At 46.0% G+C, this 23,519-nt stretch overlaps 2 protein-coding genes across 3 annotated transcripts in view; one reads left to right on the top strand and one right to left on the bottom strand.

Moving 5' to 3' along the window:
* Window positions 1-23,519, top strand: part of dnah14 (dynein axonemal heavy chain 14) — a 435,381-nt gene that overhangs the window by 350,271 nt on the left and 61,591 nt on the right. Inside the window, 9 exon segments of the mRNA XM_033020484.1 lie at window positions 904-1,029; window positions 2,907-3,001; window positions 4,630-4,789; window positions 4,950-5,081; window positions 14,438-14,533; window positions 15,424-15,564; window positions 16,536-16,751; window positions 18,703-18,933; window positions 22,317-22,438. Of these exon segments, the coding sequence (XP_032876375.1) occupies window positions 904-1,029; window positions 2,907-3,001; window positions 4,630-4,789; window positions 4,950-5,081; window positions 14,438-14,533; window positions 15,424-15,564; window positions 16,536-16,751; window positions 18,703-18,933; window positions 22,317-22,438 (1,319 nt within the window).
* Window positions 6,175-12,639, bottom strand: LOC116972984 (leucine-rich repeat-containing protein 15-like). 2 transcript variants are annotated; one of them, XM_033020594.1, is made up of 4 exons: window positions 12,193-12,639; window positions 11,281-11,479; window positions 8,217-8,915; window positions 6,175-7,378 (listed from the first exon to the last, which is right to left on the bottom strand). In XM_033020594.1, exons 2-4 carry the CDS (start codon window positions 11,465-11,467, stop codon window positions 7,182-7,184), a joined length of 1,083 nt encoding a protein of 360 aa, XP_032876485.1. In that variant the 5' UTR covers window positions 11,468-11,479; window positions 12,193-12,639; the 3' UTR covers window positions 6,175-7,181. The 2 variants fall into 2 exon arrangements, with proteins under 2 accessions (XP_032876485.1, XP_032876486.1); XM_033020595.1 differs by having other exon boundaries at window positions 8,364-8,915.

Raw genomic sequence — 23,519 nt, 5'->3', positions numbered from 1 at the left:
TGAAGTTGACAAAGAAGCATAGTGTTGTAAATAGCAGGTCATGATGTAGTAATGTTCAGGAGAAAAGCAGATTCGAAGCCAGACAGGTAACTGACAGCAAAAATAGCCACCTTTTAAAATGTTCATTTAATTTTCATTTGATTTTCTTTGACATCAGCTTCCCAACTTCTAGCCATTTAATAAATACACTGATTTTCTCTTTTGTGCACCAAAGCAGATGACCTCACATTTTCCACATTTTGTAGAGACTGGGGAACTCCACAAACAAAGAAGACTAAGGACAGATTTAACCAAGGGATTTATAACCATGAAGAGTTGAGTGATAACGTTTGAGTGGTAGTTTTTTGAAGATGTGACCAAGACGATTGACGAGGACAAGGTGCTGGACATTGTCTATACGAAAGGACTTTGACAAGGTCCTGCATGGCAAGCTAGTCTGGAAGGTTAGATTGCATGGGATCCAAGGTGAACTAGCCAACTGGATTCAAAATTAGTTTGGTGGATTGGAATGGAATGGAATGCTATTTATTGTCATTCAAACCTAGGTTTGAACGAAATTTCAACGGAAGAAGCCAAAGTGTAAGGTAATTTTTCTGATTGGAGGCTTGTCTGTGGGTCGGTGCTGGCTCCAATGTTGTTTATCATCTATGTTACTGATTTAACTGACAATGTAGTCAACATCAAGTCAAGCAGCATGGAAGCAGGCCCATCAGACCAATTTGTCCATATTGAGCAAGATACCCTGTTTAAGGTGGTCCCATTGCCCAGGCTCATTGGATGTTTGTGGGCTCTGTGGGCTAAGGAGAAATGTATATTGTGACACAGGGCACTCAACGTCATGGGGCATGTTGGGAAATGTGGCTGACGGCAGCGTGGACTGACTGCTATATCCGCTCTTACCAGGAAATTGACCAGTTGATGAGCAAACTTCATGAAGACACCGCTGCCGTGGAGGAAGTTCGAGATATAGTCAAACAAGAAGAGGAGACCATGACTGAGGAGACACGAGTTGTGCAGGATTATGCTGAGGTAACCAATCTCTTCTCTCACCCATCCTTAGCCCTGGTCCTGTTGGGCGGGACATTCACGATGTAACACCTCATACATGAAATCCAAGCAATTGATATTTCTCCTTTGAGCAGCCCAGAATGCAGTATTGGTCCATCATACCTTTCCTCAAGGATACTGGTATCTTTGCACCCTCTCCAGTGCCATCACACCTTTTCTGTAAAATAGTGAACAAAACTGGGTGCAGCGTTCAAGCTATGGACTAACTCTTTCTGTATGCGGTTCAAACACAACCTCACTTCTCTTATAATTTCTGCCTCAACAAGAAAAGAAAGCACCCCTCCTCATCACTTTATTCAGCTGCCCTGCTGCCTTCAAAGATCTGTGTACGTACACTCCAAGGTCTTTGTTCCTTCAAACCACTCCTCCCGTTTATCACTATGTGTTATTGCCATGTTGTACCTGCCCAGTGCTTTGCCTCGCATTTCCCTGATTTAAATCTTGTTTGTTAATTCTCTGCCCAACTGATCACGCCATTGATATCTTCTTTCAATTCAAGGCACTCTTCCTCCCTTTTAATCACTCAGCCAAAATTTGATTTGTAAGTTTGATCCAGAACCAAAAGAGTGTCTCAATGTGGCGAGAGCCTGGAATTGTTCACCAGGAGATGAGAAACTGATGCCCACATGTAACGAGACACAAAATGCTGGAGTAAATCAGCAGGACAGGCAGCATCTCTAGAGAGAAGGAATGGGTGAACGTCACCAATTTCTTCTCTCTAGAGATGCTGCCTGCCCCGCTGAGTTACTCCAGCATTTTGTGTCTACCTTCAATTTAAACCAGCATCTGCAGTTCTTTCCCCCACACGTAACTGGTGGATTACAGTGAGACCGTAGAATGTCATGCAAGCGATTGAGTTTGTTACCATTGAGCTGTGGATTCCTAGATTCATAAAACAATGTAGCATGGAAACAGGCCCTTCAGTTGTGGCCAGTTGGCCTCTCATGCCAGCGCTGCCTTTCCACAAAGAACAAAGTGGAGCAGACACAAGGAGCCGAATATACCCAGCAGCTGAGCCTCCATAGCCCCCTAACATGGATGCTTCTAAAACTTCACCCAGTGCCAGCCAGCTTCAACCCACCACTGCCCCAGTGCCAGTGAGGCCGAGTGCTGGTGAGTTATAGTTTACCCATACATGTGAAAATCAAAAAGATTCAGATGCTGGAAATCTGGAATTAAAAAGCAGGAAATTCTGGCAACGCTTAGCAGGTCGAGCACCATATGTTGAAAGAGGAACCGAGTTAACGTTTCAGGACGGAGACTTACATCAGAACTGGGGAAGAGAGAAAACAAGTGAGTTTTCCATCCAACCTATTTACTGTACATAGTGGTGGGGTATAGTTTGGAAGCAGGGAGCTCAGAGTAACTTGTCTGTCGAAGTTCAGTGAGTATCACCCTTCCTTCCACTATGAAGGTTGCCTCCAGAGGCTTGAACTCCTGTGCTGGCTTCAGAGAGTGCTGCTATGTTGGAGTTGCTGCCTTTCACATGGGACGCTTCAACTGAGGCTGATTTTTATGCTCCAGCTGCACACATGAAAGATTCTGAGGCACTATCACAAAGACTAGAATAGTTCCCCTTGTACCCTGACCAGTCCCTTGATCATCTTTATAAATGAAGATTATTAGGTCAATTTCACATTGCAGCCCAGCATTTGCCTGTCACCAGTCCTACGCTATAACCTGGGTGAAGTTCCCAAGTTCTGATTGATTCTGGACTGCTCTGTTGATGCCCTGAGGATGTGAGGGGTGCTGGAGTAATGTGAGCCCCACTGTGACTGTGGACAAACCTTGATCCCATTGATTCACTGATTGGTGCTGATTCCTCTGTTGACATGCAGCAAGCCAGCAGCGAGCTGAACACCGTTCTTCCCATCCTGGCCCAGGCCACCAGTGCACTCCAAGCCCTTGACAAGAGCGACATTTCAGAGATCAGGTGCGTCACATCGACCTCCACCACCGCGTGACAGTTTGAACCTCAACGTGCCAAATTGACAGCAAGCCTTGTCGGGTTCAGCAACACTTCACTTCAGAAGTTCTGTTCAAGTGGGGGACAGAGACTTGGGGAGTATATGTGTGAATGGTCCAACATTAAGGAACGTCTTATTGAAAGTACAGTTAGGATTCTGGCAGGTGCATTTGGGATTAATAGAGGAATGTAGCAGAGATGCAAGCCATTCAATTTGTGTGTCTGGAACCAGAGAAAGAGTGGATCCATAAGATCCAGAGGGATAATCTATAGCCAGGCAATATTCACCAAGAACGTGACAGATAGTGAGTTCAGAGAGGTGTATGTGAATAATCTGGAACAGATCAGTATGAAGGAGGAGAAGGAGGTATTAAATGGGAAGCAAGGGAGGTCTGGGGTCTCGAAGGAGATTTCTGCATCTTTGTTGGCCACAGGTGAAGTGTGAGAACATTGGAGGACAACTAATGTTGGTCCTTTATTTAAGAAGGGCAGAGGGGTTAAGCCAGATACCAACATAATGGTGAGCCTTACATCAGCAGTAAGAGAATTATAGCAGAGGGTGAGACTGTGATGGGACATGTCGCATGCCTTTATGCAGGGGAAATCTTATTTCACTATTTGATTCAGATTTTGAGGTAACGAAGACGATTGATGAAGGCAGAGATGTTGGACGTCAGTAAGGTTTTTGACAAGGTCCCATTGGCAGACTGGTCCAGCAGATTCAAGTATTTGGGATCCAAGCGAGCGGGATAATCAGTTCTACAATTGGTTTGGTGAGACAGTAATGCTGAAAGGGTAACTTTCTAAACTGAGACGTACCATAGGGATTGGAGCTGGGACCCTTGTTATTTGTGATTTCTATTTACGTGTTGCATGTGAATATAGATTTGCAGATATGCAGATACTTTGTCTTTGTCTAACCCCTCACCTCCAGACCTGTGGGGGTATATATGGACTATATCCTCACTGATGTTAATCCAGCACCCTCACACTGTCTCTCACTAACCCTACTCACCCTGTTCTGTGACACTCTCTATATCCCCACTGATATTACACCATCTCCCTCGTTATGCCTCTCCCCATCTCACTGTATCACTTACTGTATCCTCACTGATGTTAATCCTGTTCCCTCACACCACCTCTCAGTAACCCCTCTCCACCAGCACCCTATGTCACTGACTGAATCTCCACTGATGTTAATCCTGTTCCCTCACACCACCTCTCAGTAACCCCTCTCCACCAGCACCCTATGTCACTGACTGAATCTCCACTGATGTTAATCCACTTCCCTCACACTGTCCCCCAGTAACCCCTCACCCCCAGTATTCTTACTGACTGTCACTGACTATATCTCTAAGGGTAAAAATCCAGCACCTCACACTCTAGCTCGGTGACTCCTCTCCCCCAACATGTTGTGCTATCAACTGTTGATGATAATCCATCTCACTTGCAATCTTCCAGTAACTTGAGCCACACAAATCCACACAATACTGATCTATAAGCCATGTATTGGTTTTGACATCTCACTGACTCATCCCTACTGCCAGTATAATTACTGTTGTTTGACAATGTTAATACTGTTGTTGTGTATGCAGGGTTTACATCAACCCACCCATGCTAGTCCTGACTGTGATGAATGCTGTGTGCGTGCTGCTGCAGAAACCACCCCAGTGGGCAACAGCTAAAGTGATGCTCGGCGATCCCTCCTTCCTGAAACACCTATTGAACCTGGACAAGGACACATTACCTGAGAAGGTAAGCTCTCTCTCTCCTTCTGTCTCCCTCGCTCCCTATCTCTCTCTCTCTCTGTCTCTCTCGCACACGTGTGCACATCTGAGGAGGTAATGTGTCCTAAACGGGCAAATGTGATCTATAAGCCATGAATTGGTTTGAAATTACACGTTCTGCTTTCCAGGTCTTCGCGAAGCTAAAGATTTATTCAAAACAGCCTGATTTCAACCCTGCGAGGGTGGGCCTCGTGTCAACCGCCTGCCGCTCCCTGTGCCAGTGGGTGCTGGCATTGGAGCACTATCACGAAATCCGCAAGGTAAGGGTAATGCAGCTGTAAATGGTCGCACACTTGCTGTTTCTTGTGGGATCTGGATCTCCACTGTCATGATGTTACCTGGCCAGCAGAATGTAAGACTGTATTGGCAGCTCATGCAGGCCATGCTGAGGGTGTGATGGCCAAGTACAGGTGGGACTGAGAGGTACATGAGGGATGGTGTACAGAACAGGTCTGAAGAAGGGTCTCGACCCGAAATGTCACCCATTCCTTCAATCCAAAGATCCGGCATGTCCCGCTGAGCTACTACAGCATTTTGCGTCTATCTTCGGAGGTTTGATGACCAGATGCAGGAGGATGGAACGTTATGGTACACGATATCCCCATTACTCAAAAGCAGGAGGCAGTAGGACGAGTTTCCGCAGATGACAAAATAACACAAGGGCTATTGGCACTGACACTGAGGGTCCAATGGTACAGAGCGTAGCCCCTTGTGAATTCATGTCAAAATAAGTAATGGAAGCTGGCACTGGACCACATTTCAGCTGAATTAACCTTTTAGGTGCTGCATGACTATAACCACTTGGAATTCTGCCACGTGTTACAGTTTCCTTCCACTTTGCAAAAACATGTAATGTGGTGGCTTCATTGGCCACTGTAAATTATCCCTAGCGTAAATAGGTGGTAAAATCTGGGGAGGTAACGATAGTTTGGAGAGAATAAAAATTGGGATTAAAGTAGGATTGGTATAAATGTGTGGCTGAAGGTCATCATAGACTGGGTGGCCTGAAGGGGCCTGTTTCTGTGCAGTATCTCTTTGTGGCACGGGAACTATTTCCTGAGAATAAAGGCAAATAAGCAAAAGGTAAGGTATAGGTTTAAGATGAGAGAGGAAAGATTTAATAAAATTTTCATTCAAAGGATTGTGTGTGTATATGGAACGAGTTGCCAGAGGAGGTAGTTGGGGCAGGTACTATAACAGCATTTAAGAGACACTTGGACAGATACATGAATAGGACATTTTTGGAGGGATATGGGGCAAACACAGCCAAATGGGACCATCTTAGATGGGGCATCTAGGTCGGCAATGATGAGTTGGGCCAAAGGGCCCGTTTCCGTGCACGTTGACTTTTCGTAGGGTATTAGTGTTGGTTTATTGTCGTCATGTATACCGAGATACAGTGAAAAGTTTTGTTTGAGCAATCCAATCCAATCATATTATTCATGTACAATCAAGCCATTCTTAAGTAGTGCAAAGAAAAAAAATACCAGAGTCAGAATTTATAGCATCATAACATTAATGTTACAGAGAAAAGGTACAAGGTTGCAATGGGTAGGTTTGAAGATCGGGATTACATCTAGTGTTTGAGAAGTCAGCCTCTGATAAGAGGGGGGAAGAAGCTATTCCTGAAACTGGTAGTACATGCTTTCATACTTGTTTCTTCTGCTTCATGGGAGAGGGAAGACTGGGTGAAAAAGGTCCTTGATTATGTTTGCTGCTTTCCCGAGTTAGCATAAAGTGTAGATGGAGTCGATGGTAGGGACATTAGTCTGCGTGATGGACTGGGCTACATCCACAACTCTCCTCAATGAAGTACATTAAAGGAAAGAGGATGACGAGAGAGAGACTGGGGACCATCAGAAGCCAAAGTGGTCATCTCTATGTGGAGCTGCAGGAGATGGGCAAAGTCCGCAATGAGTATTTCTATTTTTACTGTGGAGAAAGACATGAAGACTGGGGAACTTGGGGCAATTAATTAAAGTGTCTTGAGGACAGTCACTATTATGGTTAAGAGGTGCTGAATGGCCTAAGGCATTTGAAGGGAGACAAACCTCCTGGGCCTGATCAGATATATCTAAAGACACTGTGGGAAGCTAGAGAAGAAATTGCAGGCACACTGGCTTTGATATATCAATCATCATTGGATACGGGCGAGGTGCTGGAAGACTGGAGATCCTGCTGTAATTTTTGAATTGTTTATTTAAAGGAATGAATTAGATGAGAATTGGAGAGTCATGTTGGTTCTGCACATTTTCAACCGTGTCTTTTGATGGTCAGCTTTGGTAAGCAACTATATAAAGAGTGCGGAAGTGCAGAGAATGGGGCTGGAAGGGAATGGAGCAATGGCTGGGAGCAGTTCTTCAGCCTCTTGCCTTACACCTCAGGTCAACTGGTTTCAGGCTGCTCAGGGTCTTGCCCTTGTTCCAGGAAGGAGAGCTACACCTCAGCATTTCCAAGGAAAAGACATTCACTTCACTCTGAGACAGCCAACGAAGGAAGCTCTTCATCCTGCAGTCACATGACCAGGGATTGTTATGCAGGAAAACCTCCTGGACACCTGGAAATATAATCAATAAACACAAATATTGGTCAAACACCAAACAATCTGCTGGAGGAACTCAACCCGTTGATCAGTAGCATCCGTGTGAAGGTGAAGGAACTGTCAACGTTTCCAGTTGAAACCTTGCATCAGGAAAGTGCAGAGGGAATTTGTGTAGGAAGGAACTGCAGATGCTGATTTAAACCAAAGATAGACACGAAAAGCTGGAGTAACTCAGCAGGTCAGACAGCAGGTAGACACAAAATGTTGGAGTAACTCAGCGGGTCAGACAGCAGGTAGACACAAAATGTTGGAGTAACTCAGCGGGTCAGACAGCAGGTAGACACAAAATGCTGGAGTGAGGCAGCATCTATGGAGAGAAGGAATACGTGACGTTTCGGTTGAGACCCTTCTTCTGACTGAGAGGCAGTTAGCAGGTATAAAGTAGAGAGGGGGAGGTGAGACAGTCAGCGTGTAATTCGTGGACTGCAGAGGTGTGAAGGATGATGGCGGATAGAACCAGTAGGTGGAGTTCACTTTGGATGACAGGTGGAGGCAGACAAAAAAAGGCAGATGGAGCCAGATGGTGTATATACCTATATAAGCTAGACAATCAGAACATTTTCCCCAGGGGGGAAATGTCCAACAATAGAGGGCATAGTTATAAGGTGAGAGGGGGGAAGTTTAATGGAGATGAGCAGAGCAAGTTTCTTTACACAGTGAGTGGTGGGAGCCTGGAATACATTGTCAGGGATGGTGGTGGAGGCAGATACAATAATGGTGTTTAAGAGGCTTTTAGATAGGAACATGAAAGCGCAGGTTGCAGAAATAATCCATAGGCTGCTGTTATCCCTACCTGTCAATGCCAAGAATGATGTGCCATCAATAGATTTCAGCTTGTTGCCGTTCAGGGCTAGATGGGTAAGTCTGGGAGTGTGTTTGAAGACATCTCTTAGAAGCTTGCTAATGTCATTATTTCTCACATACAACTCTCGCAAGTTACCTAAACCTTCTAATGCTGTGGCGTTGAGGGTGTAGAGCAAGTTGTTGTCCAGCACCAGTATCTTCAGACTGCCCAATGGCTTGAAGGTTCTCAGGGGGATGGACTGAATCCTGTTGTGGTCCAGGTTGAGACTGTAGAGCAGGCCAAGTCCAGTGAAGGCGTTGCCAGATATCTTCTGGATCTTGTTGAAGGCCAAATCCAGGATCCTGAGGTCACTCAGAGCCTGGAAGATATTGGGTGGCAGTGAGGTGATGTCGTTCAATGACATGTCCAAGTCTGTCAGATTGTGGAGCCCAGCAAACATCTCAGGCCTGAGGAATGTGAAACGGTTTTGTCCCAGCATCAGAAAGCGGAGCCTGGAGAGACCCTGGAAGATTCTGCGGGGCAGCCTGCTCAGTTGATTGCCATGGAGATTGACCAGTATCAGTTGACCGGCCCCAGAGAAAGCCCGAGGGTGGATTGTTGTAATGGTGTTGTGCTCAAAGTTGATGCTCTCAGTGTGCGGCATTCCTTGAAGCACTCTGGCAGGAAGAGTTTGCAGGAAGTTCTGACCTTAAAAAAAGAGTTGTGCATTACTCGGGGCAATCGGTCCAATATAAGTCCGTACACGGAGCAGCAACCGCTGACCACACCTAGAATATTGTGATCCGTCTGATGGCCATACTGGAGGAAGGATGTGATTAAGCCAGAGAGGGTGCAGAAAATATTCACGAGGCTATTGCTGGGACTTGGGCTGCAGCCACAAGTAGAGATTGGATCAGCTGGGACTGGAGTGTAGGAGGCTGAGAAGCAAGTGGTGTGCTGGTGAAAGCAGAGACAATAGTGGGGTTTAATAGGCTTTGAGATGGGCAGATGGATGTGAGGGAATGGAAGCAGATAGGATTAGTTTAGCTAGGTATCATGTTCAGTGCAGACTTTGTGAGCCAAAGGGCCAGTTCTGTGCTGTCATTTTCTATGCTCTATAAGAGGAAAAACATTTAAAGAGGACCTGCAAAAGGCAACTTTTCACACAGAGAATAGTGGGTGTATGGAACGAGCTGCCAGAGGAAGTCATAGCGTTGGGTGCAATGACAATGTTTAAAACACATTTGAACAGGCACTTGGATAGGGGAACATGAGCCAAATGCAGACAAATTGGATCAGCTCAGATAGATATCTTGGTTGACAGACATGAATTGCTTTAAGGGCTTATATCCATACTGTACAACTCTATGACTGCATTCAATGGGATCTGGAACGTGATAGGTACTGCCACACTCCCTGAAGTGTCAATAGGCACACAACAATGGCCCACTTTGTAAGATAGATCATCAATGCTTGATCAAGGGTAAGCTTTTAAGGAACTCCTTGAAGGAAAAGACAGAGGCAGAAAGGATTAGGAAGTGAGTTCTTTAGAGATGTCACCACTGTGTCCACATTGCAGGATACATGTAGCATGGCTGCAGTGGTATTTTGATCACTGTACAACCATCTATCTCATGTACCCTCCAGCTGAAGATGCTGCCTCTGTCCAGAATGTCATCTTGGGGTGTCATCACATCTGATGCCCCCCCCCCCCCCACTGTCTGCCAGCCTTAGATAGTGGCTCCCACAAGCCTGCTAACTCTGACAGCTGAGCTGAATTTAATCCTCTATGCAATTACAGTCACCTGATACTGTCCTGGAGATAGGGGCCTGGCTAATGGGTCCAGAGGTTAAACACGACACTACCCCAACACAAGGGTGTCCTATCCTGCTCCAATGCCACCCAGTGATGGACCCTGTCATACCCACCAGTAACTCCGTGCTTTAATCAGCTACTGCATTGGAAATGTCAGAAAGGCCACTTCTAATCGCCACATTGTAGGGAAATAACAAGGCCCTCTAAGGGTGCAGGGAATACCAACCAGAGTTGTTTTAGGAAGGAGAGATCTCACTCTTTGGTGAGACTGGGGTTATTCTCAAACTTTACATTCACTCGAGTTCAGGGCCTGTCCCTGTGCTGCATGGCTCCACAATAAAGTGGATAACTTCACATTTATCCACATTATATACCGATTCTGGCAATTTTCTAAATCACCTGGAAGCCTAGTTGAATCATCCTCACAACTCGCAATCCCATTCTATTTTATGATATCAACCTCAAGTAGGGTTGCCAACTTTCTCACCCCCAAATAATGGACAAAAGGTCAAAATACGGGACAAATTCCCGATGGTAATTCGTTGACCGACTCGGCCGTGGCTGGGTGAATGATGAGCTGGCCCGGGTGCTGGACTGCACACAAAGCCCAGCCGGCGGGCCAGCTGAGGAGTTTTGGCCCGGGTCGCATGACGTCGCGTGCAAAGTCCTGCGCCCAACCAACTCATGAACCGATGATCGCCCATGAGATGGAGGGGTGGTGGTGTAGGTGGTCAGCGAAGGTCCGAAGGTCGGACAGCTGGCCGGGCGAAGCACTGCTGCTGCACTCCATGGGCTGTACTACATCGGGACGGGTGAGGCGGGGCCGGACGCGGCACTCCAACCCGACTGTCCCCTCGACCCGAGTAGTAGCAGTCAAATACGGGACAGGGGCGGTCCCATACGGGACAAACCAATTTAGCCCAAAATACGGGATGTCCCAGCTAATACGGGACAGTTGGCAACCCTAACCTGAAGAAATAATATACCAATTTATAGTCTATGCTAGAGGATTACCCCCAATCCTGTGTGTCTAGTATTGCACACTAGCCTCTTTTGTGGGATGTTATCAAAGACACACTTCTCTGTTATCCATTCTACCAACTCCACCTCCAAAGACAATGTCCCCTTCATAGATTCCTGTTGAACCAACTACTGTGCAACTCATCATCCCTCCCAATGCTCTTCCCACCCACTGCCATTCATTGCCACGATCACCTTTGTCCCACTCGCACACAGTGCAAAATACAATGTACGTACCCATCCTAACAACCCAGGCGTCCCCAGGCAGCTCCCTTGGCATCGACCTCAGGCCCCGCTTGTAGCAGTCCACCTCAGTGTGGTTGACGGGTTGTTTCTGGCCACAGATGCACTCCCTTGGGCATTGACCTGCCACTGCCTGGCGCACACAAAGAGTGGCCAACAGGAGGCACAGTGCCAAAGCCATTCCTTCACCCACCTGAAAGGGAGAGGAGAAAGCACAGACAGCTCAGGTGTGTTTAATTCACTTCCAGGGTGAGGTGTGTGTGTGTGCATGTGTGTGTGGGTCTGTGTGTGTGTGTGTGTGTGTGTGTGTGCGTGTGTGTGTGTGTCTGTGACAATATAGAGAGAGACCATTGCACATTCATCAGGGCCTCCTGCACAGCACAAACTTGTCATTTATAGCCAATGAAATGTATTTTTAAAGAGCGAGTTATCTTTGTTACATGAAAGGTCTGGCAGGCATTTGCAACACGTTAATCACTTGCAAACACCAACAATCACATATAGTAATTAGAAACACAAGGTGCTGGAGTAACTCAGTGGGTCGGCCGGCATCTCTGGAGAACATGGATAGGTAATGTTTCTGGTTGGGACAATTCTTCGATCACTTAATTAGCTTCAGTGGTAAATGAAAACTAAAAAACTGCAGCTGCCGGAAATCCAAACTAAAAACTGGAAATGTTGGAAACACTCAGCAGGTCAGGAACGATAGCTGGAGGGAAAAACAAAATTAACTTTTCTTATACACCCTATAAGATCATCCCTTAGCTTCCTGCACTCCACGGAATACCATCCTAACCTCCTCAACCTCTCCTTAAAGCTCAGGCCCCGAAACAACTTTGCGAGATTAACTCTATCCAGTTCAAGCAGAAAACACTCAGAGCAACAGCTGAATTATGAAACACTCACCTTATAGTGAAAGTGAGTCCAAAGGCAGCTCTCTTTCAACTGCGAGGGACAGGAAGGGGATTAATCTTTCTGGGAGCACGTCCTAACTGTGAGGGACCTGCTCCAGCACTCCTCAGGCATCTCTTCAGGCTCACCATTAGCAGAGCAGAGCATCCAATAGCAGCTCAGCCGCAGGGAGGCAGGCGCTGCACAGACATTACAGCACGGAAATGATTCCTGACTGTGAAGACCCAGGCATTGTGAAAGCTCAGCTCTCTCAGGCTTCATTACGTAATCCCTGAAGGAGCGATCGTTCCACACCCCTAGACAAGGGACAGATGTATCTCACAGGGAAGGTGTGGTCCCCCAGGGTGATGAATGAATGGTGTTCCAGATAGTTTTATCGAGCTTGGACAGCTTTGTGGTTAGCGAGAGCAGTGGATAGTTTGCTTGTGTCTGTTAGGAAGACAGTGGTTCATTCTGCAAAGAGCACAGCTGGAAAACATCCGCGATTACGTAATGCTGCATATATTCCCTTCCTCTGCCTCGGGCAAGCCATGCTGCAACAATATGCAGTTCACCAGGGATTTTCAGCAGCATCAACACAACCCACCCCAATATCTATTATTCAAATCCTTTTGTAATAAAGGCCAAAGTACCATACCTTGCTACACCTGCTGAATAGCTTTTGGTGGCTTCTGTGCCGTCATATCTAAGTTTCTAAACACCTGTTTTTGCTTTTTGATTATGGGGTATTGTGTGTAGATTGATGAGAATAAAAAAAAAATTAATCCATGTTATAATAAGGTTGTAACATAACAAAATGTGGAAAAAGTGAAGGGATCTGAATACTTTCTGAATGCACTGTATGTGCAGTTTGCACATTCTATCTGTGAGTTAGTGTAAATAGATGCTGGCTAGTAGGTAGGTGGTAGAAATTGAGGTGAGTTCATAGGAGTATGAAGAAAATATAATAGGAGTAGTGTAAGATTAGTGAAAATAGGTGCATGATGGTGGATCAAAAGGCCAAGATGGACCTCATCTCTGGTCTTTGAGGTCTTAGCTTTTCAAGGTTAGACAACCAACTCATCTCCTCTTGCATCTGAAGAATGGTCCCGACCCGAAACATCACCTATCCATGTTCTCCAGAGATACTGCCTAACTCGCTCAGTTACTCTAGCACTTTGTCTTTTTTTGTATTAACCAGCAGCTGAAGTTCCTTGGATATTCCCCTCTTGTTTTCATTCTTTGATACTCTATCACTCACACAACCCCTCACCAATATTCCTGTCTGATCCCAGGGACCACTTCCCAAAGTTATCATGTATTTTCTTTCTTTGGTAACTCAGCCTTCAGAGCCTTCTTGCTTCAAGAATTCCAAAGTTTCCTGATGTAATTTCTCATCATCTTGCTCCTGAATGAAGGAAGCCTATATAACCATATAACCATATAACAATTACAGCACGGAAACAAGCCATCTCGGCCCTACAAGTCCGTGCCGAACAATTATTTTCACCTAGTCCCATCTACCTGCACTCAGACCATAACCCTCCATTCCTTTCCCATCCATATACCTATCCAATTTATTTTTAAATGATAACATCGAACCTGCCTCCACCACTTCCACTGGAAGCTCATTCCACACAGCTACCACAGCTACCACAGCCTAATGTTCAGACTTTACCCAAAGGGTCTAGCACTCCAATCACTGGAAACATCAACTATACAATCATTCCGTCAAGCCCTATAAAAACAGTATGGTATGTTCATTCCTACTCTTCTCCAAAATTCCTCTTTCAAAGCTCTCACAGTTGGTTCATCAGGTCCTTGTTGTTTCTTAGTTTTCAAGCTTAATGACTTCTCAGGTCTTTTTTAACGAAAACTGATTGATTTTATTTATTAATTTGCATTGAGCCATTAGTTCTCCAGTACTCCTGTGAGATATTTTGTCTCTTCTGTGAAGAGAGACATAATTCATTTACTTCCCCCACCAATTTCTCCTTCCCCTTCATCAGTTCTCCTGTCTTTGCCTGTAGGGGCCCATATCTGGCCTAGTTTATGGTTTGGGCCGCATCATAGGTATATTTGATGTGAACATGGTGGCATAACCATGCCAGGCATAACCCACTCAGAATATCTCCAACTGAACACACTGGAGCTGTTGAAGCAGTGGGCTCCTTTCTGTCTGAGGAGTTTGGTCACTGGCTGAGGTGTTGTCACTTAGTACGGAACTGCCACAGTAAAATCATTCAACTCTGTTTGACAGTCAGTTGAGCCGAAGCAGCAAAACGTGATGGTTGCCCAGGAGGCTCTTGTGATCGCCAGGAGCAATCTTCGAGAGAAGAACATTGCCCTGAACCTGGTAAGAAGCAATCAGACTCATCCCATTCTGCGCACACACCCCTCCCCCTATCATTCACTCATTTTCAACTCCTCGTCATGTTCCCCTGCACTACTCTTCCTCCACATTCCCATCAATAGTTTCTCCTCCCACTGAGGGATGAGCTACCCACTGATTCTCAGCCGGCTCGACAGATCCCAGAACTCTTTGCTGGCCAATTGTTTGTCGGCGTTCCACACACATATACATACACACATATACATACACATACACATATAAACACACAGACAGACAGATAACATATACACATAAAGCACACTTACACAGAGGCACACCCTAGTCCAAATACACACACATGCATACAAGCACATATCTGTATACTTGTGTGCACACATACACAGGACGCTCAACTGTGCACACACACAATGGCATAGACACTCGCGTACATATATACATATATATTCAAAGTACAAACTCGTGCAAGGAAATACATTTGCAAACATCATGCGGATGCCTACACACACAAGGCCACATGCACACATCTCACATATGCACGCACACAGGATCTCCAGTTCAACCAATCATCTGTCGCCAACATAAGGCCATTTTTCCACAAGATAAGTTGGAGCAAAGACAGAATGTTCTTCCTACTCCTTGGAGTGTGGTAATCGGGGGGGGGGGGGGGGGCAGGATGGCAATCCTCTTCCTATGACTCAAAATGGGGGTGGGCGTGGCATGTCGAGGTGAAAGATGCTGGAAGTGCATTGATGTGTAGGACATGCCCCACATGTGCTGTCATTTCTATCAACCTCAAGCCTCTCATTTCCAGTGGGCCTGGAACCACCCGTTTGCATTAAGCTCATCCGGACGGTGACCACTGACTGACGGCTCCCTTTCTGTTTGTCCCACAGATCGAGGATCACCAGCGGTCTCTGCAACAGTCCTTCAATGAAGCTGTGGAGCAGCAGGCAGCTTTGGCTACCCGCAAGCTGCAGACTACCAACAGACTGTCACGGGCATCGCTCTTGATCACTGCCCTCGCCAGTGAGAAGGTGGGTACCAACGGCAGAAGCTGTGCACAGAGAGGCAGATAGAGTGAGACTGATCAGCCATAGAATCTGGGAGAGTTCATGGGAATATGGGGAGAATAAAGTATAATTAGTGCAGATGGTTATTGATAGCATGTACAAATTCGGTGGGCAGAAAGGCCTGTTTTATTTATTCTCATGTGTTTAGTTTATTGTCACATGTAACGAGGTACAGTGAAAATCATTTGTTGCGCTAACCAGTCAGCAGAAATACAATACATGATCACAATCGAGCCATTTACAGTGAATAGATACATGATAAGAGAATAACGTTTAGTGCAAGGTAAAGCCAGCAAAGTCCAATCAAGGATAGTCCAAGGGTCACCAATGAGGTAGATAGTAGTTCAGCATTGCTCTCTGGTTGAGGTAGGATGATTCAGTCGCCTGATAACAGCTGGGAAGAAACTGTCCCTGAATCTGGAGGTGTGCGTTTTCACACTTCTGTACCTTTGCCTGTTGGGTGAGGTGAAAAGAGGGAGTGGCCAGGGTGTGACGTGTCCTTGATTATGCTGCTGGACTTGCCAAGGAAGCGTGAGGTGTAAATGGAGTCAATAGAAGGCAGGCGGGTCTGAAGAAGGGTTTCGGCCGAAACGTCGCCTATTTCCTTCGCTCCATAGATGCTGCTGCACCCGCTGAGTTTCCCCAGCAATTTTGTGTACCTTCAATAGAAGGCAGGTTGGTTTGTGTGATCGTCTGGGTTGCGTCTACAATTCGCTGCAATTTCTTGTGGTCTTGGATGGAGCTGTTCCCAAATGAAACTGTGATGCATCCTGATAAAATGTTTTCTATGATGCATCTGTAGAAGTTGATGAGAATTGGTGACTCTACGGCTATGCGAAGTGAGCGGACATTTTGAAAGCAGATGTTTTTGGGCTGAGGAGAGCACTCTGTGATTCTAAGATGCTTTGACTGACGAGCACCTTGTGTGCTTACAGATCCGCTGGAAGGAGTGCATCGACGACTTGGACCGCAACCTGTTGGCACTAGTGGGCGACATCCTGCTCTCAGCTGCATGTATCACATACTACGGCCCCTTTCCTGCCGACTACAGGCAGAGCCTGTTGAAACAATGGAAAAGCCTCTGCACTGACATCCAGATCCCAATCTCAATTAACTACGCATTGATTCCAGCAGTACTCGAAAAGAACGAGGTAACGAGTAACACTGCTGCCTGCCGCAACTTTACCTCTCAGTGTGGTGATCAACGACTCCCTGAGTTAATCACCTGGGACTGAGACCAACACAGCAGTTAGAAGACATTAGTCTGGATCTTAATGGGGTATGGTAGCATTGCGGCTAAATTAGTGAACTAGTAATCAAGACTTCTTGTCTAACAATCTGGAGAACAAGTTTGAATCCCATCATGGCATTTAAAATTAGGCAAACAGGTAAAGTAAGGGTCACTGTGGAAGAAATGGTGCATGTTTCACTCATGATCACACGAGAAGGGTTTTTGTTCATTCATTCTCTTATTTCTCAACACCATTCACATAAAGTTTAAGCTGGCTTTCAGGGCATTCCTATAATTCCCCTTACCCCAATTATTTTCTTTCTCATGAGCTCATTAGTTTTCTCTGTAGTAGTGATATTCAAGACTAGAGGGCATGAGGAGTAGGAAGTTTGGTGGGCCTCTGAAAAAGAATTATGAAGGAACATGATGGTGGAGGCGGATATTAGACAATGTTTAAGAAGTACCTGGAATTGTCAAGGCATAGTAGGTTATGGACTAAGTGCCAGGTGAAGGGTAGATTGGGATGGTTGGTTTGGTGGGCTGAAGTGCCTGTTTCTGAGCTGTATGTCTCTGTGACTAACTCTCACCAACTCTCCTGCCACCTACACTCACTGGGGCTAATTTATAAAATCCAATTAAGCAGACCTTCGGGAAAGCCATTTGGTCACGGGGAGAACAAACAAACGTCACTCAGATAGCACCGGAGGTCAGGATTGAACCTGGGTCGCTGGAGCTGCAAGGTCCCAGCTCTACAAACTGCACCACTGTGCTGCTCCCTCCGATGACTCTTTAACTGCCCCCTGAAATGCCCTTAAGAGCTACCGTTTAGAACCAAAAAAGGTCTAGAAAAGGCCTCACCACCAATGCCCACTTCCCACAAATGTATAAGGAAATCTTCCACTGGGGACTGCAGTGGGTGGGTGGTTAGGTTGAGAGGATGGCGGGAAATGTCAGTAAAAGGTGCATAATGCTGGAATGTACAGGGAGATGCTGGGGGTTAGACACAAAATACTGAAGTAACTCAGCGGGACAGGCAACATCTCTGGAGAGAAGGAATGGGTGACGTTTCGGGTCAAGACCCTTCTTCAGACTGATGTCAGAGGAGTGTGCGGTGCATAGATAAGGAAGTGTATGGATGAAGTGTAAGGTGTGAAAACAGGACAAAGTGAATCGAGATCAAGGAAAATGTAGAATAGAACATTGTTAGTTGGGAGAAGGTAACAACAAAGCAAACAGAGATAAAATGGAGTCAGAGTCAGTAAGACTGGTTGGAGAACTGGGAAGGGGTCTCGATCCGAAACGTCCCCCATTCCTTCTCTCCAGAGGTACTGCCTGTCCCGCTGAATTACTCCAGCATTTTGTGTCTATCTTCGATTTAAACCAGCATCTGCAGTTCCTTCCTGCACGAGATGCTGGGAGATGTCAGAAGGTGTCGGAGATGCTGAGAAGCCAGTGAGTGAGCAAATTTATTTCTGGAACAAGCCGGGAATGACAAAAGAAAATCATCATAGAACCATTGTATACTCAGTGGTGAAAATGAACGAAGTTCAGATAGGTGATGTGGAAGGCAAGGAACGGTCTTTGATTGGGTAGAGGTGGGGAAAGTGTGCAGCAGGTTACAGGAGACAATGATGCACATTTTTCCCAGATATCTCCTTTAAGCATTTCTGCTCTCACCTTAAAGCTATGCCCTCTAACCTTTGACATTGCCACCCTGGGAAAAGGGTTCCGTCTACACTAACTTTGTCACATCTTTTTATAAACTTCTATTTGGTTGCCGTCTGCCTTCAACACCCCAAAGAAAACCATCAAAGTTTGTCCAACCTCTCCTTATACGTAATACCTTCTAACACAATATATTTTCTGACCAGGTTCGCAATTTGCAGAACGTGGGTCTGCCTCCGGATAACCATTCGACTGAGAACGCTATCCTGGTGAAGATGGGCGAATACTGGCCCTTACTCATTGACCCTCAAGGACAGGCTGTTAAATGGATTAAGAAGATGGAAGGCGAGGAACTGTTCATTCTCCTGGCTACCAACCCCAACTACATGAACTCAGTGGTGACTGCCATGCAAATGGGACATCCAGTCCTGCTGCATGTAAGTGAATAGAAAGCTTGGTGTGCATTTTAGGTTTAGTTTCAAATTTTGTTTAAAGGCACCAAAGAAAAAAACACCTTAAATTCATGTCGTCCAACGTTGGAATAGTAACAATGTTATACAATTTTGAGATTTTAAAAATCAAGTCTGCAATTTATCCCATCAGATAAAACATAAAAGGAAGTTTAATTTGACACCTAATTCATTTTCATATCTTCAGTATTAGAAAAGTTATGGCCATTTTCATACTCGGAAATTAGCATCTTGTTCCCTATTGCTTTTCCATTGACTTAACTCAAAAGCTGTGATCGAGGACAGTCTAAAGCCCATAACTTTCTTAAAAATTAAGAAAACTGAATGAAATTTTCAGTTATTGTAGATCGAAGCATTCTGAAACAAATATGAAACAATCTTACTTGGATGACCTGAGATTAAAGCATATAATTAGTTAGTTACATAATTAAAGCTAATTGCAAAATTCAATTACTAGATCTAAACATCTATCCATTTCTTAAGAAAAGGTTAACATTTTTAAATAGCCTAAGTGTCCAAATAACATTCACACAAGAATTCACAATATAACATGATTTTAAAATCTCATTGTCATGAATTTATAGGCCAAATGGAAGGAATTTAGTGTTTAATTCCCGTAAATTAATGACCATTTAAATCATCTTACGAGTGGGATTTTGTGGAACGCGATTGTTTGGAATGTTGCGGTTTGAGGTGAATTTAAACCCCATATCGGCAGGGAAAACACTGCCTGTTTGTATGGGGCCTAAATCACCTTTTCACAACGTAAAATTTCGATTAAAGTAATCCTAAGAAGCAAGTTTATATGTAAAATAAATGGCTTACCTTTATTTGTCCCGTACGGGACATCCGTCCCGTTGTCGGCAATGACGCCGTTAGAAGTCGATTTTTATTTTACTCCAGCAATTGAATTGTCCAGCGATATTTTTTAAAAACTTAAGAGAATGGATGTCGGAGCGATTTTTCTGCAGCAGTTGAACAGGCTGAGAAAGATCGACTCCGACAGGCAGGAGAAAACGGCATTTTAATCCCGCCCCCCTCTCAAAGACGCCAAAGTCGCGCACATGGCCAGTGGCAGAACTGCAGCGCCGCTGAAGGTAAGTTTTGTAACATACCTAGGAATAGGCACTTCAACCCACCCAGTCAACAGTGACCTGTAACCACCCATTTACACCAAACCTACATTAATCCTATGTTACCCAGTTGCCCATTTTAGGGATGTGGGAGGAAACTAAAACGCCCGGAGGAAACCCACGCACTCATTGGAACATGCAAACTGCACACAAATAGCACCCAAGGTCAGGATTGAGCCTGGTCTCTGGTGCTGTGAGGCAACAGGTGTACTAGCTGCGCCACTGTGATGTCCTCCATGCCCTCTATCCACCTGCAACACCATGATCACAGGTAGATCACCAACATGGCGCATTCCTTCACCAAGGTGGAAGCAAGCCACCGGCATAGACACTATCTCAGATAGACCCACTGCTGGAACATGGCCTGGTTCAGGAGCAGAACGAGATCCGTGTCTAGCTCATATCTTTTTGCATCGTCCCCCAAGGTCAAGAACGCGAGGCTGAAGTGTAGTCAAAGCTCGAGGAGCAAGCTCTCTGCAACCTCCTAAATTCCGCATGGCCTGCAGAATTGTCCAGGCCACATGGATGATGGGGCCTGGAAGTCCCAGAACTGGTTAAAGAGCTGGTCCACAGCCATAACTTTATCAAATGCTGCTCACCCAATGTCCCCAATGTGAAATCTTCCCTGGGATCTCCCTCACAGCCAGGTGGCAGAGTGGACCATGTCTCCAGATGATAGACCAGGGTAAGGAAGTCAAGAGCTTGCAGAAACAAGAATCGCTACCACGTGACGTGGAATAAGTAGAGAAACTCTAACAAAACTGATTATAACCTAGAGTTTGTAATTCCCTCGGAGAGGTAGACCTACTGGTTGTAGAGGGAAGTGATGCTACCTTGAGGGCAGTGCCACTTGCAAATAAAATATGCTGGCTGCACAGCTATGCGGGAGAGTGTTGTGCAGTACCTGCAGTTCTCCCTCCAGGGCCTGAAGGTGTAGGATTACAGCCAGAAAGGAAATGCACATCGTAGACTGACTGCCCTCTGTTGGGATATACAGAAACATGGCAGAAACCCAGCATTTTCCTTTGCCCAGACCTCAACCAGCTGCCTCTGAGTCTTGGTGGCACATCCCAAGTGACCAACTGATACCACAGCATAGAGGTCACCAGTTGGTTCATGAACAACACTCTGCATTTGTACAAGTCCCGTCCACAACCAAGTGGCAATTTTCACCTCTAATTCTTGTTACCCAGGCTCCTTCAACGGGGCTTAGACTCCCAGCTAAGGAAGTTGCGTAGTTCTCCGTATAAATAGTTTCAAACATTTTTCCAACTTTCCTAACATTTGGCTGAGGGGTGGAGTTGTTGTCCATCAGGTAGCTGTCAATCATGTCCATCTCATTGTAGGGGAGGCATCCTGGTCTGTCTGTGATCCTGAAGATGCAGTCAGCCATTGCCTTGGACAGGATAATTCTCTCCTACCTACTCCTTCCAAGCGATCCCTATAATATCTGCCTCTGGAAGGATAAGATATTCCAAAGGCTGATTTCCTGCAGCTGAAGCAACACGAGTGTGGTCCTAACGTCACCTCTCCCGGATGGTGCAGCTGTGAGGAGCTCATCGGGAATGAAGGCCAGGGAATTTGATCAAACATCTCCAGGTTGTCCATCACCAGCAAGGTCTTGCCTACAGTGATCTCCGTACCCAGGGCCAAGCACAAACCACCCAGTCATCAGGATGAAGACAGCATCGTAGCTGCCATAGCAACTGATGGACCAACACTGCCTTAAGTGACCCCCACCTGTCACTACTGCCTACACAAGGGAGGGTCATGCCACTGAAGAGGCACTGACTGGCTGTGGGGACATAGAGATAAGGCCACCACAGATAATGGGACAATGTAGTGGGAGCTTCACTCTATGTCTAACAGTATCCTGGAAATGGGTAACAGGACCGTGCAGAGGGAGCTTCACTCTTTGTCTAATCCTGGGAGTGTTTGATGGGAGAGTGCAGAGAGAGATTCACTGTGACTAATCATCCCTGAAAGTGTGTGTCAGGATAGTGCAGAGAGTGCTTCACTGTCCATATCCTGGAAGTATGTAATGGGACAGTGAAGAGGGAACTGAACTCCATCTAAACACTGCCCTGGGTGTGCGCGGTGGCTCAGGATGGAGGGGGCTCTCCTCTCTCACTCGGCTGTTCCTGTCCTGCTCCATTTGAGGAAGAGGAAAATGGTAGGAGAATTGCCATGTGTAAAGAAAGTCTACATATTGCACAGGATGTAACGGAGCAACTGGATCCTGGTCTGAGGCCGATTCTCCTGCGGGATATTTCTACTCGAGATGGTCATGACTTCATCAAGATTGGCAACACGGAAGTAGAGTACAACTCCAACTTCAGGTAATTCAGTCTCACTCTCTCTCTCTCTGCTCAGATCAAACCCCACTTTCAGGTCCAGTTTTATGGGTTCTGATGTGGCCGATCATGTCGAAGTAGGACCTGAAAACCCTGCCACGGGTGGAAGGTGGCCATGGACTGGCAGGGTAGGTGGGGTACCCAGGAGATGATACACTCCCGACAAGTGAATCCAGGAGCTCAGTGTTGTCTGGAATGCTCCTGTCCATTTTGAGTGGTCATGGGCCTGGCTGGGGTTGCTCATTCACTTTTTCCAGAAGTTTTGACTTGTTTCCTCTGTCCACCTATTAATCCCTTGGTGTACCTTATTTGGGGATAAAGCACATATATCAGGAAACTGGAGTTATCCATGCAGGATACACAAAAATGCTGGAGAAACTCAGCGGGTGCAGCAGCATCTATGGAGCGAAGGAAATAGGCAACGTTTCGGGCCGAAACCCTCCATGCAGGGGGTGTGGCCTGTCAAAGGAGCATATAAGTGGGGATAGACACAAAGTGCCGGAGTAACTCAGTGGGTCAGGCAGCATCACTGGAGAAAAAGGATGGGTGATATTTTGGGTCGGGACCTTTGTTCAGACTGAAAGTATAGAGGAGGGAACTGGAGGTATGAAAGGGCCAGAACAAAGAGGGCCGGCAACAGATGATTGCGGATGTGTGGGGCCAAAGGGTTCTCTCCCTCAGATGGCCGAGGCCTGTGCTGGCACTCTAACACCAATGATGACTTTCATCATCAACACTCGCCTTTGCTGACAGATGTCTCACAAGAGGTGGGAAGTGGTCAGGCTCTTGTTATGAGCATTGGAGCACAAGAACCAGGAGAAGGAGTCGACTATTCAGGCCCTCAAGCCTTCTCCACCATTTATCCTGATCACTGCTGATCATTCCACCTCAGCACTATTTTCAAGCCCACCACCATATTCCTTATTTCCTAGGATATCCGAAAATCTTCTCATTCCTGTTTTGACTGAAATCAGTGACTGAGTCTCCACAGCCTCCACGTGGAGACTTCCACAGGGCTCCTCATCGCACTCTGAGTGCTGTAATTTCTTCTCTGTAATCAGTCCAA

The sequence above is a fragment of the Amblyraja radiata genome, chromosome 5, assembly GCF_010909765.2.
Source record: "Amblyraja radiata isolate CabotCenter1 chromosome 5, sAmbRad1.1.pri, whole genome shotgun sequence".
In the NCBI taxonomy this organism is placed as follows: Eukaryota; Metazoa; Chordata; class Chondrichthyes; order Rajiformes; family Rajidae; genus Amblyraja; species Amblyraja radiata.
This window is presented reverse-complemented; position numbering and strand designations above follow the sequence as displayed.

What these genes read in the sequence shown, in the direction of transcription:
- LOC116972984 (XM_033020594.1), bottom strand. Translation starts at nt 11,467, where the DNA reads ATGGCTTTGGCACTGTGCCTCCTGTTGGCCACTCTTTGTGTGCGCCAG. An exon ending in CGCCTGGGTTGTTAGGATGG is followed by an intron (nt 8,916 to 11,280) that starts GTACGTACATTG and finishes TCTTTTTTTAAG; the next exon opens with GTCAGAACTTCCTGCAAACT. An exon ending in ATCATTCTTGGCATTGACAG is followed by an intron (nt 7,379 to 8,216) that starts GTAGGGATAACA and finishes TTATATTTCCAG; the next exon opens with GTGTCCAGGAGGTTTTCCTG.